This window comes from Geotrypetes seraphini, chromosome 1 (assembly GCF_902459505.1).
Source record: "Geotrypetes seraphini chromosome 1, aGeoSer1.1, whole genome shotgun sequence".
NCBI lineage: Eukaryota > Metazoa > Chordata > Amphibia > Gymnophiona > Dermophiidae > Geotrypetes > Geotrypetes seraphini.
In genome coordinates this window covers 319,892,101-319,911,102 of record NC_047084.1, presented here as the reverse complement: position 1 = coordinate 319,911,102, position 19,002 = coordinate 319,892,101, and the positions used below count along the sequence as shown (strand labels likewise).

The window sequence follows — 19,002 nt, the reverse complement described above, 5'->3', positions numbered from 1 at the left end:
TTCAGGAGCTAGTTGAATAGCGACCATTTCCTGCTGGGAGATAGAGAATACTGGAGGCGTGCCAGCCAATGGGACCAAGTTTCAAGTTTATTAGGATTTTATATACCGCCTATCAAGGTTATCTAAGCGGTTTTTACAATCAGGTACTCAAGCATTTTCCCTCTCTGTCCCGGCGGGCTCACAATCTAACGTACCTGGGGCTATGGAGGATTAAGTGACTTGCCCAGGGTCACAAGGAGCAGCGCGGGGTTTGAACCCACAACCCCAGGGTGCTGAGTCTGTAGATCCAACCACTGCGCCACACACCACCACCTGTTAATCAGTTTCTCTATCTCCGCCTGCTGGTAGATGTGTGCTATCTCATTGGTCTCTGGATTCATCTGCTGCTGTTGCTAGGGAAATACATTTAAAACCAACAGAAGAAATATTTCTCTAACTTCATATCCGCTTTTACCACAACCTCTGGTGATGTGTTCCAGAGCTTCCTACTGGTAAAAGTATTTCCTATTGGTAAAAGTATTTCCCTGCAATTTCATCAAGTGTCCCCTAGTCTCTGTAATTTTTGACAGATTGAAAAATCGATCCACTTGTACCCATTCTACTCCACTCAGGATTTTGTAGACTTCAATCATAACTCCTCAGCCTTCTCTTTTCTTTTAACAAGATATTTTATTAGAAATTTGCGCCAATACAAGAAACAATTTCACACCAACAAAGCAATTGCAATTCAAAATCCCCCCCCCCAAAAAAAAAAAAGACAAAAAAAAAAAAAAAAAAGAAAAGAAAGCACACTATGGATGAGTTTCCTTCCGAGTTATATAGGGATCCCAGAACTTATAAAAGGATGTCAGACAGTTCAATTTCAAAGCAGTCAATTTAGTCATTCCAAAAATATAATCCAATTTACAACAAATGGCCCCCACAGTGGGAATATGCTGATTTTTCCACTCCCGGGCAAGAACCAAACGAGCTGCCATAAAAACAAGAGACCAGTTTATGTTTATGTACTCTATCTAAGTCGAACCCCCATAGGACAGAGATTTAACAAACAATATCCAGCATGCACTCCAGAAATTTGACTGGCCAAAGCAAAAACAGAATGTCAATAAGAACCCAATTTGGGACAAGTCCACCAAATATGATACATATCTCCCTGACCACCACAATCATGCCAACATTCTCCCTCTCCTAGGTGATACCAAGCCTGAAGTCTGGCTGGGGTACAATACCAAATGAAACAGCATTTTGTGTCCATTTTCATTCAAATGACTAGCAACAGAGACCTTAAGCAAATGAGAAAGGACACCCAACCACTGTTTAGAAGTAAAAGAGAGCTGCAAATCCCTTTCCCATCGCTCCCAATAAGGTGCAATGAGGTCTACGAAAGACAATAAGGCCAAAAACAATCTGGAGACAGTACCCCAGCCACTACCACACCCAATGCCCTTTCTAAATTAGTTTACACAAGTACCAACTCATCTTGCGCATGACGCAGAAGAAAAGTACGAATCTGAGTATAGTGAAAAGAATCTATTACTGGTAAACCATATTCCTCTTGCAATGTCTGAAAAGGTACCACCCATTCCTCCTCCCATAGATGACGTACAATATAGAAACCCAATTTTCTCCAACTCAGAAATCTCTTTTCAGTATAGTACGGCAAAAAATCTGTCAAATGCTCTATAGAGAGGTATGCAAAAAATATTTTCTATCTGGAAAAAAATCATGCCTAAACCGCTGTCCAACTTGGAAGTGCCTGAATCGCCCGAGGGACTCTAGAAATAAGAGTTCGGAGAGAAGGCATAATCAGCCGAGGAACCACTCAGAGGTGTTGAAGGAATCCAGCCCTGCTCCAGCTTCACCCACAACTTAAGAGAGCGCAACAGCCAATCAGTAAGAGAGTGCGACAGCCAATCGGTAAGAATGCGAAAATGCACCACCCTATAATAAGCAATAAAGTCAGGAACTGCCAAGCCACTGCATAGCAGCAGCTCGTACCCATGGAGGCCATTTATTCCAAATATAGCAATAATCTTTTCTCTTTAACTATTGAAAAACAGCTTAGGATAAGGCAATGGTAAAGCCATAAACAAAAACAATGACTTAGGAAGCAGTAACATCTTAATAGCAGAAATTCTACCAGACCACGATAGCGGGCGACTCTCCCAACGATCCAGCATATGAAATAATTCCTTCAGTTTAGAGGACAGATTAGCAGAATACAAATCTACCTGGTGCGTAAGATTAACCCCCAAATACTTAATACTATGGGAAGCCCAGCGAAAAGGACAGACCGCTCTAAGTACACCCTCAGTTATCGGATCTATAGAAACATTAAGAATCTCCGATTTAGAAAAATTAACCTTAAATACAGACACCAAGCCAAACGAATCCAATAATGACATCAAGTGAGGCAGAGACTGCTCCAGATGAGTAACCGTCAACAGGACATCATCAGCAAATAAGGTCACCTTAAGATCAATAGCACCCCACTGCACTCCCTGAATACTCTCATTTTCCAGGATAGACTGAGCCAGAGGTTCCATAACCACTGCAAACAAAAGGGGCAAGAGGGGGCACCCCTGCTGAGTCCCCCTCTGAAGAAAGAAAATATCTAAATGAGAATGGTTAACCTTCAAGTAAACAATAAATCAATATTGTGGCAACATGAAATTTTACATCTGGTGCCTGGAATATTTGGCTTATGTCACTATCATAAACGCAGGAATTTCCTTTTCTGTGCATTGCACAGGATCTGCATGTCTAAACAGTGCAAGAGCTCTCTCCAACTGGTTCCAAATCTCAGGAGACCAGAAAGAGAGTTCCTGCAGAACACAGCTCACACTCAGAGCCAGATGATGCAGAGGAAGCTCTTGTTCCCCACAGCAGCTAGGGACAGCAGAATGAGGGGTAGTTGGGAGAATTAGCAGGAGAACAAAGGCTAGCTGCTTTGCTGGGGATAGAACTAGGAGTACAGGGCAGCAACTGAGTGACTTGCTGGGGAGAGGAAGGCAGATGACTGGCTTGCTGGGTAGTGAGCTAACTAGGGTGAGGTGGAGTAGACATGCGATTATAGGGAATAGTGAGCACACAAAAGCGAGTGACAAATGGGTGGAAGAAGTTGCTACTGCCAGTGGCCTTCAATTACTAAGCTTTCCTGTTCAACAGAAAGTGAAGATAGCCTTAGTATAAATCAGGAGACAATGGTGATAGGAAGGTTTCTGAGAGATGTTCAGCCACTAGCACCTGAATTTATTAAAGAACAAGTTAGAATACTTACAGGTCCCATAATTGTAGCTTGCCAATGAAACACTGCAAAAGAAAGAAAGAAAGAAAAAAAAAAAGGTTTACATAACACTTTACAGCCTTTGAATTACAGAAGTGGGAGGGGAATAAGGTAATCAAAAAGTTTAATTTTAATCTTACTGTCATCTCCAACTGGGCCTGCAGAACACTGAGCTGGAGGATCACGAGCCAAATCATTAAGCTCCTAGGGGGGAGGAGAAAAACAAACTTATTTTTAGTGGTAAGTTAAAGCAACAAGATTCATATCAAATGTTTTAATAATTGTGCTTACTGCTGCTCTCCAAAGGATTATAGAAATATTGATGTTTATGAGACGAGTCAGCCCTTTTGCCCCACTGCCTGTAGGGGGCTTAAGGACCACATACCTTATTTTCAATAAGGCAAAACCAGTACTGGGTTGCAGCCTATACATTAGGGCAGCCTATACATTAGGGCTTACCCTTACACCAAAATTTATTTAAAAATTTTAAAAAAATAAAAAATAAGTCTCCATTGGAAATATTCTGCTTAAGTCAAAAGTAGCCCATATAAGCTAAGTTACAAACAGGCTAGGTCACTGTTCTTCAACCGCCAGTCCGCAGACCAATGTCAGTCCGCAGAAAATTCCTGCCGGTCCGCACAGGGCCGGTGAGATCGATGCCGTTAAATTTCCTGCCCCGGTGGTGTCGGCGGAAATCTGCTGTTCCTCCCAGCCTCGGGCGATGAAGACAAGCTGCCCGACGTCAGGCATTCCCTCTGTGAGTCTCGCCTATGCGGAAACAGGAAGTTGAAACAAAATACGCAGGACTCAGAGAGGGAAGGTCTCGATGTCAGCAGCCTCTCTTGATCGCTACCCTTGCTGAGTTGCCGAAGAGGGCCACGGGGAAAGTGCAGGTAGAAGGGAGATGGTCAGCGTGTGGATTGGGGCCATCAGCAGCGTCTGTGCTGAGTCTGCCCACGTTCTGGATGCGGCGAGTAGGGGCCTCCGGCTCGTCTTGGGCAGCAGGGCCTGTGGTGCAATACTGTTTTTGCTGGCTTGGGAGGGGCCGTGAATGTGCAGGGCGCACAGGATCATGGGGAGCCTTCGACAGTGGCTGTCTCCCCTCCCAGCAGCTCTCGTACTTACCAGGGCAGTGATTCACTTCAGCAACTTCCCTTTTCCTCGGAGGCGGCAATGGACTCAAGGCTACCTAAGGAAATCACTGCTGCAGGCAAGTACTGAGAGCTGCTGGAAGGAGAGGAAACCACTGTTAGAGGCTGGGAAGCTTCTGGATAAAGGGAGAACTGCTACTGGACCTGGAGGGAGGTAGAAGGAGAGATGCTACTGGGAGGGGAGGAGGGAAAGGAATGGGAAGAGAGTTAATGTTGGATAGGGGGGGGGAGGAGGGAAGGGAGAAGGAAAAAAGGAAGGAAACAGCTGGCAGGGAGATTACAGGAGGGGAAGGGGGTCAGGGTGGAATGGAGAGATCAGATGAGGGAAAGGGGAGAGAAAGAGGAATGAGAAAGTAGAGAGAGATTGATGCTGGAAAGGGGGTCAGCATAGAAATGAGAGAGGGATAAAGATGCTAGATCTGGTGTAGGAGAGATTAAAATGAAGAAAGCAGTGAAGCTGGAATGAATTATGTAAAAAGGAGAGAGGAGGCACAGGCTGGATGGAAAGGGGCATAGAAAGAAGTCAGATACATATGGAAGGGGGAGAGTAGATGGAATGGCAGACAGTGGATGGAATGGGCAGATGCTGAATTGAAGAGACAGGACAGACGCTGGAAAGAAAAGAGTGAAAAGAAGATGAAAGAGACCACAAAAAGTAGAAAAAAATAATTGTATTTCTATTTTGTCATTAGAATATATCAGATTTGAAATATATATTCTGCTAAAGACATAACTGGGGACTGCAAAGCCCAGGCAGAGCTTCTTTAGCTTCCAGCTGGCTTAGAGCTCTCTGTGACCAAGGGGCACTCCCCTAACACTATTCCTGTCATGTGTGACTGCAGTATTATGTTAGCATGATATTTCTGTGTAGAATCTAATATAATAAAACTAAGCCACGCATGCGCACTCCCACCTGCGTGCGCCCGTTTTCTGTGAGCTGTAGGGCACCACAGGTAGGAGTGCGCATGCGCACGAAACTCTCTCTCTCTCTCCCCTCCCCCCGCGGCGGCTGTCGGCCAAAACCGGACGGCATTTTAAAATAAAACAGGCAAGTTTTTAAACAATGGCTTTTCAAACCCCCCCCACCGCCGCCGCTAACCCTTTTAAAACCCTCCCTCCCCAGCTTTATGGTTAAGGCCTGGCTTCTTCGGGCAGCAACAGTGTTTAAAATTTGCTGCTGTTGCCAGCTTCAGGCCTTCCTCTCTGGCAGGTCCTGCCTACTTAATGTTTTCATGAAGACAGGACCCGCCAGAGAGGAAGACCTGAAGCCGGCAACAGCAATTAATTATAAATGCTGCTGCTGCTGCCCGATGAAGTTGAAGGAGGAAAGGGAGCAGAAGGGGAGAGAATGGTAGGGCATGGAGTTAAGGAGGAAGGTATGGGGGGGAGGAAAATACTGCACAGGGAAGTGGGGTGGGAGGGAAATGCTGCAGCACACGGAAATGGAGGGGCAGAAAAAGGAAGGGAGGCGTACTGCTGAGCAGGGGGAGCAGGAAAAAGGGGTTGATGGACAGGGGAAGAGGTGCTGATGGACAGGGGGGGCAGAAAAATGAAGGTAGGCCTACTGCTGACAGGGGGAGCAGGAAGGAGGTGATGGACAGGGGGAGGTAAAACTAAGGGAGAAGGGCTGCTGCTGGATAAGGTGAGCAGTGATGGGTTGGTGGAGGACACAGGGGAGGTAAAAGGAAGGGAGAATGGACAGGGGGAGCAGGCAAGGGGTGGTAGTGGACAGCCAAGAAAAAAAAAAAAAACCAAAACAGACAGACAGAAATACAGAAAGCGGCTAAGGAGAGAGAAAAAAAAATAAAGACAGACACATACACATATATTCTAGCACCCGTTAATGTAAAGGGCTATAAGACTAGTTCTGTAATAACTTGGCTTGTTCGGTTTTCTTGATAGTAGAGGGGATATATGTGAAATGGAGGGGAGACAGGGGTTTTGTTGGTCCTTGCTCTGTATATTTATAAAATGACAATTGTACAGAATATTGTTTCTTTTTATACTTTAATAAAACACATTCAATATAAAATCATAACTGAGGCTTGTGTGGATGGGTTCAGATGGTTTGTGGGGACCGAGCTTGCGGAGACAGGGCAGAAATGTGTTTTTTTATTTCGGTCTTAGTAGTTTGCCGGTCCACAAAATAATTATTTTATTTCTGCCGGTCCACGGGTGTAAAAAGGTTGAAAAACACTGGGCTAGGTGATTTGTAGGGTCCAACCCTACTAGATAGAGAACTAATCAACTGAAATGTACCTCCTGATCTTGATGCTTTAGTTCAGTGTTCAACCTTTTTACACTTATGGACTGGCAGAAATAAAATAATTATTTTGTGGACCGGCATCAGTCCGCAAACTGGCAGTTGAAGAACACTGGGCTAAGTCGTGGGTCAGACCTTGCCCATCTCTACCCAATCTCCACCCCAGACTCTGCCCCCATAGTCCTAATTGTAACACTATTTTTTCCATTCATTTTTCATATATACACACACACAATATAATCTTATTAACAACGCATCGATCACACCGCAGACCGGCAGTTGAAGAACACAGTTTTGGGACTGATGCGCATGCCGGCCCTGTGGACCGGCAGTTGAAGAGCACTGCTTTAGTTGACAAGATCTCAAACTCTGAATATAAATCCAGAATCTCTCAATTGACCAGTTTAAGTTCCACAAAGCAGAACTCCTATATGTACCTATAGCTCTGCACACCCTGGTTAGTGCTCCCAGATTAAGGTCAGTAGGTCAAATACAAGTACAGTACCTCTCTTTACATTTAAAAAAATACAAATTGTGAATCCAATCACTTCCTTTACTGTGTAAGAGCCAACATTCAGATGCCAACTTCAAAAGAGCACAAGATATGAATGTGATTCATTTTAGAGAATGACACGTGGCGGTTTACCCGCGGCTACTGCGTTTAGCCGCGGGTAACCCGCCAAAAACGGGGAATGAAAATTAGCAGCCTCTGCGGGGACGGGGACAAGGCCATCACCGCCCCGTGGAGCGGTGAATGGTCTTGTCACCGCAGTGAGGCATAAAGGATCGTGCGGTCCCCGCACCCCCATCCGCCCACCGGCTTGATCGTTTAACCAGCTTCCTCTCTTCACCTCACCTTAGTTTGTCGGCTTTCTTTTTCGGCGACCGGAACGCTTTCAAAAGAGCCGCGCACGCGCGGCTGCTCAGTATTCAATCTTCTGCTCTGACCCAACCGGAAACAGGAAGTTGCAGCAGAGCAGAAGATTGAACTTTGAGCTGCCGCGCGTGCGCGGCTCTTTGAAAGCGTGCCGGTCGCCGAAAAAGAAAACCGGCAAACTAAGGAGAGCTGGAGAGCAGTAGCGTACCAAGGGGGGGGGGGCGGGAGGGGCGAAAAAGGTAATGGCGCCAGGCCTTGGAGCACCGAGGCAGACCGCTTCTCCCCCCTCCCAGCCGAACCCCCGCTGACCCTCCTATCTCCCCCCCCAAGTGAACCTTTCCGACCCTCCCAGCAAAAGCAGCAAACCTCCCTCCAGTAGCGTCAACTTTCTCCTCCCTCTGCCGCATCACTGATGACATCATCAGTGACGCGGCAGAGGGAGGAAAAAGCCGCGAGGGAGGTTTGCTGCTCTCGCTGGGAGGGTCGGAAAGGTTCACGGGGGGGGGGGGGAGATAGGAGGGTCAGCGGGGGTTCGGCTGGGAGGGGGGAGAAGCGGTCTGCCTCGGTGCTCCATTACCTTCTTCGGGCAGCAGCAGCGTTTACAATTCGCTGCTGTTGCCGGCTTCAGGCCTTGTTCTCTGCCGGGTCCTGCCTACTTCCTGTTTTCATGAAGACAGGACCCGACAGAGAGGAAGACCTGAAGCGGGCAACAGCAGTGAATTGTGAATGCTGCTGCTGCCCGATGAAGTTCAGGACATCAGGACATCGAGGAAGGAGCAGGGTGAAATCGGCTTGGGGGTGAGGGTAGGGAAAGAATCGTGGAAGTGGAGAAAGAAAGGAAAAAATAAAGAGGGGGGGCAGGGGGAGAGAGAAAGAAAGAGGGGAGCCAGGGGGAGAGAGAAGAAAGAAGAAGGATCAGAAGAAGGACTAGAGACTCATGAAATCACCAGACAAAAAGGTAGGAAAAATGATTTTATTTTCAACTTAGTGATCAAAATGTGTCCGTTTTGAGAATTTATATCTGCTGTCTATATTTTGCACTATGGCCCCCTTTTACTAAAACGCAATAGCGGTTTTTAACGCAGGGAGCCTATGAGCGTCGAGAGCAGCGTAGGGCATTCAGCGCAGCTCCCTGCGCTAAAAACCGCTATCGCAGTTTAGTAAAAAGGGAGGGGGAATATTTGTCTATTTTTGTATAGTTGTTACTGAGGTGACATTGCATAAAGTCATCTGCCTTGACCTCTTTGAAAACCCGCGGAATATAAATGATAATTAACATTTTCTCTGCGTACAGCATGCTTTGTGTTTTTAAAATTTTATTGTTGGTAGATCATTTTGACTTGGCCACAAAGGTAAGGGGGAGGGAGGGAGGGGAGCTGCTGAAAGACATCTAGTAATCCTTGCAGGCTTGACTGTGCAGGGAATTATTTTTGTAAAATCATGTTTTTTTATGTGACTGGCATTATCTAGACTTTAATTTCTATGAATGAATAGAATGAAAATGATATAAAATTACTTGCTTGCAGGGACCGCGTGTTCCGGCTCACACAAGGAAGGAGGGGGTGAAAGGGAAAAAGTTTCTCTTCCTTGGAAATAGATTCTGAAGTGACCTCATCAAAGAAGACCAGCACTAAATGTACAAGAAATCCCTTAAACAATGTCAAAAGAGCCCAAAATAGAAAACTGCTACTGCCTTGAGACTCCATTATTGAAGGAATCAACTTGAAATCACAGAAGAGACAGGAAAAGGTTAAATGCCTCATGGAATCCTCAAGTACAAAACACAAACCAAATTGTGAATGAAATCAGAGCAGACAGTAAGAATTATAAAATTGATGTCATTATCCATCTGGAAAAAAAGGCGTACTAGAAATAATGCCTCAGCAATACAATTTTCAGAAGTTCTATTTGCTCATGGTAAGGAAGAAGAGAGACTGCTAGTGATGGTGGGGGGACTGATAGAAGATATGAAAGAAGGGTGGTAGAAAGGAACAGATGGTAAAGGAGGGAGGGAAGGGTGGTGGTGGAAAGGAATAGAACAGACATTGAAAGAGGATAGAGAAGAACAGACCCTGAAAGGAAATGTGGAAGGCAGAGTGGGGAGAAGACGCTGGAAGGGAAGAAGACAGATGCCAGACTATGGGGGAGCGGAGGGAAGAAAATGGGTGCTAGACGGGGACGGGGCGGTGAATGGGATGGCAGTGGCGGTGACGGGGCGGTGAAAGGGATGGCGGTGACGGTGACGGGGCGGTGCAGAGGATGGTGGGCCGGGGACGGTGCAGTGATGGGGACAGATTTTTTTCCCCGTGTCATTCTCTAATTCATTTGAGCTTAGAAACATAGAAGATGACGGCAGAAAAGGGCTACAGCCTATCAAGTCTGCCCACTCTGCTTACCCACCCCCTGTCTATGCCCTAATGACCCAATTTCCTTATCTTGACCCTCGTAGGGATCCCACATGGGTATCCCATTTATTCTTAAAGTCTGGCACGCTGTCTGCCTCGATCACCTGAACTGGAAGCTTGTTCCAATGATCAACCACTCTCTCTGTGAAGAAATACTTTCTGGTGTCACCATGAAATTTTCCGCCCCTGAGTTTGAGCGGGTGCCCTCTTGTGGCCGAGGGTCCCTTGAGAAAGAAAATATCATCTTCCACTTCGACACGTCCCGTGAGGTACTTAAATGTTTCGATCATGTCTCCCCTCTCCCTACGTTCCTCGAGAGTGTAGAGCTGCAATTTGTTCAGTCTCTCTTCGTACGAGAGACCCTTGAGCCCCGAGATCATCCTGGTCGCCATCCGTTGAACCGATTCAATTCTGCGCACATCTTTACTGTAATGTGGCCTCCAGAATTGCACACAGTACTTCAGATGAAGTCTCACCATGGCCCTGTACAACGGCATTATGACTTCAGGCTTTCGGCTGACGAAACTTCTATTGATACAACCCAATATCTGCCTTGCCTTAGATGAAGCCTTCTCCACTTGATTGGCAGTGTTCATGTCTGCACTGATGATTACTCCTAAATCTCGTTCTGCTGAAGTCCTAGTTAAAGTTTCTCCGTTCAAGAAGTACGTCCTGCATGGATTTCCGCTTCCGAGGTGCATGACCTTACATTTCTTAGCATTGAAGCCTAGCTGCCAGGTTGAGGACCAACTTTCCAATGTAAGCAGGTCCTGCGCCATATAATTCTGTAAACTGCATTCACTTACTATATTACATAGTTTGGTGTCATCGGCGAATAGTGTTATTTTACCTTGAAGCCCTTGAGTCAGATCCCCTATAAATATGTTGAAAAGGAGTGAACCCAGGACCGAGCCCTGCGGCACTCCACTGGTCACCTCCGATGTTTTAGAGAGGGTACCATTAACCACCACCCTCTGAAGTCTGCCACTCAGCCAATCATTGACCCATGCTTCTCCACTAAGATTTCTGGGCTTTTTTTTCTTGGCAAAAAACCAGAGTTAACAAGTAGCAAATTTAAGGAAATAAAAAAAGTATGCTAATAAATAAATTCCTAAAGGCCTAAGGCATCTGAGCCAATAAAGACCTTAGATCCCTCCCCATGCATTAATCGCAAGACAGGGGGAGCTGGTGTTGCTCCCAACTTTAAGGTACAGGGGCGTGGAGGGGGAGGAGGGACTCCGGCAGATTTAAGGAACAAAAAAATATATGCTAATGAATAAATTCCTAAAGGCTTGAGGCATCTGAGCCAATCAAGGCCTTAAGCCCCTCCCCATGCATAACATGATGCACCTAGGAGGTGCCTACGGACTACTGTCAATCGCAAGAGGAGGATTAGAAGGTGTTTTCAGAACCTCCTGCTCCCACCTTTTAAGGTACAGGGGTCCTGGAGGGGGAAGGGGGTTCTCTGGTGTCAGGAGTGAGTGTGCATCCCTCCTACATTTTTCTTTGGGGGAGGGGACTATGATGGCTCGGGGGTGCTAGCGCTGGGGAGGGGCCTTTTTTAATGTGACATATGGTGCATGTTTAAGTTGCGCAAACATCTGTTCCATTAAAAAAAAAAAAAAAAGCAAAAGCCCCAACAGGAGGCTGCTTCCTCTGTCATTACTGTTAGGGCTCTGCGCATGTGTCAATTGCTCACTGAGCAATTGAGTTGGTGGGTTTGCGTGTAAATTATTTGCATGCAAACTTGATAGGGAATCAATCGCTGTTGGAAAAAAAAAAAATAAAAAATAAACCCCCGGCCAGAGAATCAGCCAACAGCGATTGAGTCACTATCTTTAGTGAATCTAGCCTCAAGTATATGAAGTACCTGCCAAAGCCTAAATCTGTATCTGGTACCCGTTCGCTTAATGTCCAGCAACCTTTTGAAGGTTGGCTGGACCTGGGCTGTTTTCTGGTCTGTCCACTGGCAAGTCTATGAACCAGGCAGAGGGAACAGGTGAACTCCAACTTCTAGCCATCCCTGATGACTTCTAGGACCAATTGATCAGCCACAATAGATTCCATAAAGTCCTGCAGCCTGCCTCTGATTTTGAAGCAGCTGAGGATCAGAAGTCACACCACCTGGGTCATGCAATTTAGAATGGCACGCTCGAGCCACCAAGGAAACAGCCACAGCAGCCCTCACTGCCAGAGACAAGTCCTCAAACTGCCTTTTGAGCAACATGTGCAGTCTGTGATCCTGTTGGTCCTTAAGCATTATACTTCCCACGGTGAGAAGGGACATATGCTTGGTTACCTGAGCCAGAGTTCTCTTTAGGATTAGCAAACATCTGCTGAAACACCTGGCCCACAGGATATAACTTGGACATAACTTTAGCAACCTTAAGAAAGCCCTCAGGTTTCTCCCAATGCTCAGAAATCAGACCTTTCATATGCAGATGCCACAGGAAGGCGGGGCAGGGATCCCTGGCGGTGCTTGCGGCTTCTGTGGATGATCAGCTTGGGGGCAGGGAAGTGCGGGTGGGTGGGGCAGGCATTCTTGGCATGCAACTTAATTTTGGGACAAAGATGGAAGGCAGTGAGGGAGCATGAACGACACAGAAAGGAAGGAATAGAAAGGGAGAATTGATGGGCAAGGGTGAGATGGTGCACATGGGGAAAGGAAGAAAGGAAAATTGGGCAGACAGGGGTGATGTATGAGGAATAAAAGGATAAGGTGGTGGAGAAGACAGATTTAAGGGGAGGAATGTTGGACAGTGACGGAGGGAGAAGTGTGGCATTATGCTGGAGGGGGGTGATAGGCGTAATGGGTATGGGGCTGGTGGGCAGTGATGAAAAATGCTGCACGTGATCTGGGGGATGAGATAGGGAGAAGTGTTGGATGTGGTAGTAGAGGGGGTGGGAGAGATGCCTGGACCTCTCAAGACAGATGGACAGTGAGAGGGAGGGAGACATATTGCCAACAGGAGTAACAGAGAGAGGAAGAAAACTTGGACTTATGGAGGGACAGAGGGATGTTGGGTGGGGAATGGAATGAGGTCTGGAGGAGAGGAAGTATGCAGGAGGCAGGCAGAAAGAAACATTGAACAGTCAAAAGGAAATGCAACCAGAGACTCATGACAACAAAGGAAGGAAGGAAGGAAAAGAAAGGTAGGAAAAAAATTTTCAATTTAGTGATCAAAATGTCAATTTTGTGACTTTATATCTGCTGTCTATATTTTGTTCTATATTTGTCTATTTTTCTTTAGTTGCTACTGATTGGATATTTTAAAGACATCTGCCTTAACCTCTGAAAACCCCCCAAATATAAATAATTAACATTTTCTCTGTGTCCAGTGTGCTTTGTTTTGTTTTTTTAATTTTGTGGTTACCATTATGTATTAAGATTATAGTGTGTGTATATGAAAAATGGATGGAAGAAATTGTGTTACAATTAGTACTATTATGGGGGTGGGGGTACTCAGTAGGTATTTGTTAGGCTTAGGGGGGTACTTGGCTTGAAGTTAAGAAACACTACTCTAGCTGACCCAGTAGGCACGCTAACATCGCTGACATAAGCATGCCAGAGCAAGTTCAAAGTCACGTGCAAAAGGGCATAGATGACCAAGAAACCCCTTCAAGAGGGTTAGAGCGTTCTCTTTTCACTTTAGGTCAATCAGTACCTTTACTAGGCACTGGCAACACACGAGACTCCGAGAGAGAAGTTAACCTCTAACTATCCCAACAGTGGTTTGGCAGCATTTATAAGATTGTCAGAGGCTGAATCAGAGGTCACAGCCTGCGCAGTGGAACATGCAGCGCAAGGGCACTCTCCCGGTACACAACCAGCACATGCTTCACATGAATTCATGACTCCATACCTGGTGGCTACAATAAAAAATGAGGCTTTTTGAAGAAGTTTGAGCACTTAGAAGTCAAACTGGGAAAAGGCCAATATGGCCACCTTGAGGATTTTCTGCTTGAAAAATGGCTGTAACTTCAACACAGGATACCCAAAACCTATAGGATTTTTTTTTTTTTTTGGGGGGGGGGGGGTTGGGAGGAAGGAGAAAAGGCTACAACAAGTTATAACCAGAAAGCGGTTACTTACCAGTTACTTACCTTAACAGGTGTTATCCAGGAATAGCAGGCAGATATTCTCAGATGGGTGATGTCATCCATGGAGCCCAGTACAGACAGTGCAAAAGTGTACTATCACTAACTTCTTTAGAAAAAGTTTCAAGACTGCCTGTACTGCGCATGCATAAGTGCCTTCCAACCAGATGTCAGCTCGTGGGACCATCGGTTCAGTAAACAAGCTAAGAAGCCAATTAGGGGAGGAGGGAGAGTGAGAATATCTGCCTGCTGTCCCTGGATAACACCAGGTAACTGTGCTTTATTCCAGGACAAGCATGCAGCATATTCTCACAGATGGGATTTCTAGCTACTAAGAATGTGATTGGAGGGAAGTTAGCGACTAAATAGAGGATAATTTTTTTTTATTTTTTTTTTAATTGTCTGGCCAAAAAACCATCCCATCTGGAATTGGGATATTAAAATATTAAGTAGGGACTTAAGAGTGCTTCATAAATGTCCACAATGGAGGAAAAATGGAGTAATCTACCAAGACTACCACTGCTTATTTCTTGCGCTGCAGCACTAGTGTCCAGTGGCAGCCCAGTCAGAGCAGAGCAGCATAAGCGGTGCATCAACTATGGAGAAATTGACCTCTTGACTACTGAAGTTCCTAGTCTGCTGGGGTTAAAAGGACAGTAACAAGATTTGCAGTTTGGAAAGGTATAGTCAAATGTTGGTCACAAGGCAAGAAAGGTTTATTTTTCAAGAAGTGAAGTATAGTTCTCCCAGGAAGATAAGGAAAAATTATGTTCTTACCTGTTAATTTTCTTTCCTTTAGACACAGCAAATGAATCCAGAGACCAATGGGATAGCACACATCTACCAGCAGATGGAGATAGAGAAACTGCTTAACAGGTGGTCCTATTGGCTGGCACTCCTCCTGTATCTCTAGTATAGCTCCTTGCCCAAGCATCCTTAACCATCAATAGGCATAGCATGTAAAAAACTTCTTTCCCATAACAAATCTCAAAAAGCAATAATACAGAATACAACCATCAATAATAACAAACTTTGAAAGTTGCAAAAGAAACAACCGACAGACAATATACAGAAAAGGTGGGGCTCTGGATTCATCTGCTGCGTCTAAAGGAAAGAAAATTAATAGGTAAGAACATAATTTTTCCTTCCTTAGCAACAGCAGCAGATGAATCCAGAGGCCAATGGGATGTAGCAAAGCAATCCTCAATCTGGGTGGGAAGCAAACGCCGCCTCCGCAACAACCGAAGCACCAAATGCATCCACCGCATGCGCCCCCACATCCAACCGGTAAATGCTGAGATAAAGCACTCTCGGAAGACCAAGTAACCGTGAGACAAAATTCCTCCAAGGAAAAAACAAGAGTCCAAAAAGTAGCCATCGCTCTGGCGGAATGGTCATGAAGTTCTTTCGCCAACCGCTTCCCTGCCATCAAGCAAGTGTAAACAATGTCCTCCTGGACCCATTGAGCGATGGAGGCTTTGGACGCCACCATACGTTTGAGGCATCCCTTGAAGAATACAAAAAGGAGATCTAGACAACTAAAAGTTGTTAGAAACCTAGTTCGCGGAAAACGCTACGCACCTTCCAAAAATGCAGTGAATTAAAGCACGTCTCCCCATTTCACCTCCCAGGAAGAAGGAAGGAAAAGTGAGAGTGTCATAAAAGAAAGGATGACACCTTCTTAGAAAGAAATTGTGGTACCGTCCGAACTGACACCCCAGATTGTATAAACAGAAATAGGAAACCCCGCCTGAACAAGGCCTGCAACACAGAAAACTGTCAAGCTGAAGCCATGGACACAAGAAACACCACGCTCAAACTCACAGCCTGTAAGAGGCTCAAAAAATAAGCGTGAAACAGAGCCTCCAGTAAACGGCAAAGAAGTACCTGAAGACTGTACTCCGTATAGGGTCTTAAGAGGTGTACGAATATACAGTACTCCATCCAGGAACTGCAGCTCACGAAGCTGAGAAGTAAGCGAAGATACCGAGCTTTGGAAACAATCCAAGATTGCCACTTGAAGCGGAAGGGAATTGAACACAAAGCCCTTTGCAAAACGCATATGTCAAAAAGGAAAGAATAGAAAACATAGAAGCCATGCTCGCTTTCAGGGTACTGTAATCGGAGAATCTCCGGCTTGGCTGCGCCCTTCTTGTTATGTAGTTCTGATGTGTCTTTCAACGGCCACTCTGTTGGGATTTCGGGTACTTCCGGATTTAATCTCCTAGGGTCCGACCACCATGGTTATTTGTCCTCCTTTGGTATTCTGACCTGGCTCTTGATAGGCCATGACACCCATGACCTATCAAGAGCCAGGTCAGAATACCAAAGGAGAACAAATAACCATGGTGGTCGGACCCTTGGAGATTAAATCCAGAAGCACCCAAAATCCCAACAGAGGGGTCGTTCAAAGACACATCAGAACTAAATAGCAAGAAGGAAAAATTAGGTTCTTACCTGTTAATTTTCTTTCCCTTAGACACAGCAGATGAATCCAGAAACCAATGGGATAGCACACATCTACCAGTAGGCGGACATAGAGAAACTGATTAACAGGTGGTCCTATTGGCTGGCACTCCTCCTGTATCTCTAGTATAGCTCCTTGCCCAAGCATCCTTAACCATCAATAGGCATAGCATGTAAAAAAACTTCTTTCCCATAACAAATCTCAAAAGGCAATAATACAGAATACAACCATCAATAATAACAAACTTTGAAAGTTGCAAAAGAAACAACTGACAGACAATATCCAGAAAAGGTGGAGCTCTGGATTCATCTGCTGCATCTAAAGGAAAGAAAATTAACAGGTAAGAACATAATTTTTCCTTCCCTAGCAACAGCAGCAGATGAATCCAGAGACCAATGGGATGTAGCAAAGCAATCCTCAATCTGGGTGGGAAGCAAACGCCGCCTCCGCAACAACCAAAGCACTAAACACATCTACCGCATGTGCACCCACATCCAACCAGTAATGCTGAGAGAAAAGCACTCTCGGAAGACCAAGTAGCTACGAGAAAACTTCTCCAAGGAAAAAACCTCTGGATCGAGTCCAAGAAGTAGCCATCGCTCTGGCGGAATGGTCATGAAGTTCTTTCGCCAACCGCTTCCCTGCCAACAAGCAAGCATAAAGAATGTCTTCCTGGACCCATCGAGCGATGGAGGCTTTGGATGCCGCCATACATTTGAGGCGTCTCGTGAAGAATACACAAAGGTGATCTAAACAACTAAAAGTCATTAGAAACCTAGCTCGCTGAGAACGCTACACACTTTCAAAAAAATGCAGTGAATAAAAGCACGTCTCCCCATTTCTCCTCCCAGGATGAAGGAAAAGTAAGAGTGACATAAAAGAAAGGATGCCACCTCCTTAGAAAGAAATTGTGGACCGTCCGAACTGACACCCCAGATTTTGTAAATCAGAAATAGGAATCCCCGCCAAACAAGGCCTGCAACTCAGAAAACCGCCGAGCTGAAGCCATGGCCACAAGAAACCCCCGTGTTAAATAGCACAGCCCTTTAGAGTATCAAAAGACAAGGATGAAATGAAGCCTTCGGTAAACTGCAAAGAAGTACCTTAAGACTGTACTCCGGACCGGGCTTTTTAAGAGGTATACAAATATACCGTACTCCGTTTAGGAACTAAACTACATGAAGCTGAGAAGGAAGTGAAGAGCAATATACCCAGGCCTTGTAACAAGCTAAGAATGGCACTTGAAGTTGAAGGGAATTGAACGCGAAGCCCTCGGCAATACACTTGGGTCAAAAAAGAACTCTGTAAGAGTGCAAATGTGGAGAAGTACCCAAGAAAGGAAAAACCTCCAAAAGGAAGCAGAAGCCACGGGTGAAGACGTCTGCATCGTTTAGACAAGAGAAGAAACAACCTGCTTCGCATAACCCTTACATGTCAGCCATGACTTTTCAAAAGCTAGGTCGCAATACCAAAGTAGTACGAATATTCATGTTGATCGGACCCTAGGTGAGCAAATCCGGAGATACCAGGAAATTCAACAGTCCAGCTGTCAAAAGCAGGACCGCATAGCAAGGACGGCGCAGCCAATCCATAGATTCTACAAATACTGTGCCCTGAAAGCAAGCTTGAGATGGCAAATCCAAGCCATCATCAGGCAGGGGAAAACACCGAAGAAAAAAAAACAAAACAGAGGCGAGAAAGAAGCCATGCTGCTACGCCCTCCGACTCCCACTCCCTGTGCCCGCCAAAGAAGCTAGGAAGCTTAGAATTTTGAGACGAGGCCATGAGGTCTAGTTCCAGGAGATCTCACTTCCATAAAAAGAGCTGGAACGCCTGAGCCAAAATTCTCAATATCCAGGATATAGAAGACTTCACTATTACTAACATTTACACTTTCTAGAGCGTACACGGCGCTGTACACTGTAATATACAATAAATGGGCCATGCTCAGATTTCACGGAGAGAAAGTCTATCCAAACTCTTTTCCTGACCCATAAAATGATCTGCCAACAGAAGAGGAAGATGAGGGTCCACCCATTGAAGTAGAACCACAACTTTACCTGCCAACTGAGTACATCACCTACTGCCCAGGCTGTAGAGAAATACCCCCATCATAATACTGACTGAAAGACCTTCAGCGTCATTCTGGAAGAATGGTCTGAAGCTCCAGAAACGGTAGCCCGACCATGCTCCAGAGTAGAAGAATGAACAAGTACCGAGTTGCCTCTTAAGACCAGACTCCTGGAGCTGAGGATGGAAGGCTCCGAGCCTCCCAACCCGACAGCCCGGGATGTTTGGTGACCATGAGCTAGTCCAGCAAAGACCGAGGCATGCCTTTGAAAAGAGAAATCTTGCTGAGCCACCAAATCATACAGAGCGATGCATGAGGAGCCTACCAAATAATTGGAGCCCTGAGATACCGGGAACCACTGGAACAAAAGCGATTGCTGTAACG

The 19,002-nt window shown here is 45.7% G+C and overlaps 1 protein-coding gene across 1 annotated transcript in view; it reads right to left on the bottom strand.

The window, feature by feature from the left end:
- Nucleotides 1–19,002, bottom strand: part of UBE2D3 (ubiquitin conjugating enzyme E2 D3) — a 177,423-nt gene that overhangs the window by 130,333 nt on the left and 28,088 nt on the right. Inside the window, exons 2-3 of the mRNA XM_033956866.1 lie at nt 3,427–3,490; nt 3,281–3,312 (exon numbers count right to left, since the gene is read on the bottom strand). Of these exons, the coding sequence (XP_033812757.1) occupies nt 3,281–3,312; nt 3,427–3,490 (96 nt within the window). The remainder of the gene's footprint in view (nt 1–3,280; nt 3,313–3,426; nt 3,491–19,002) is intronic.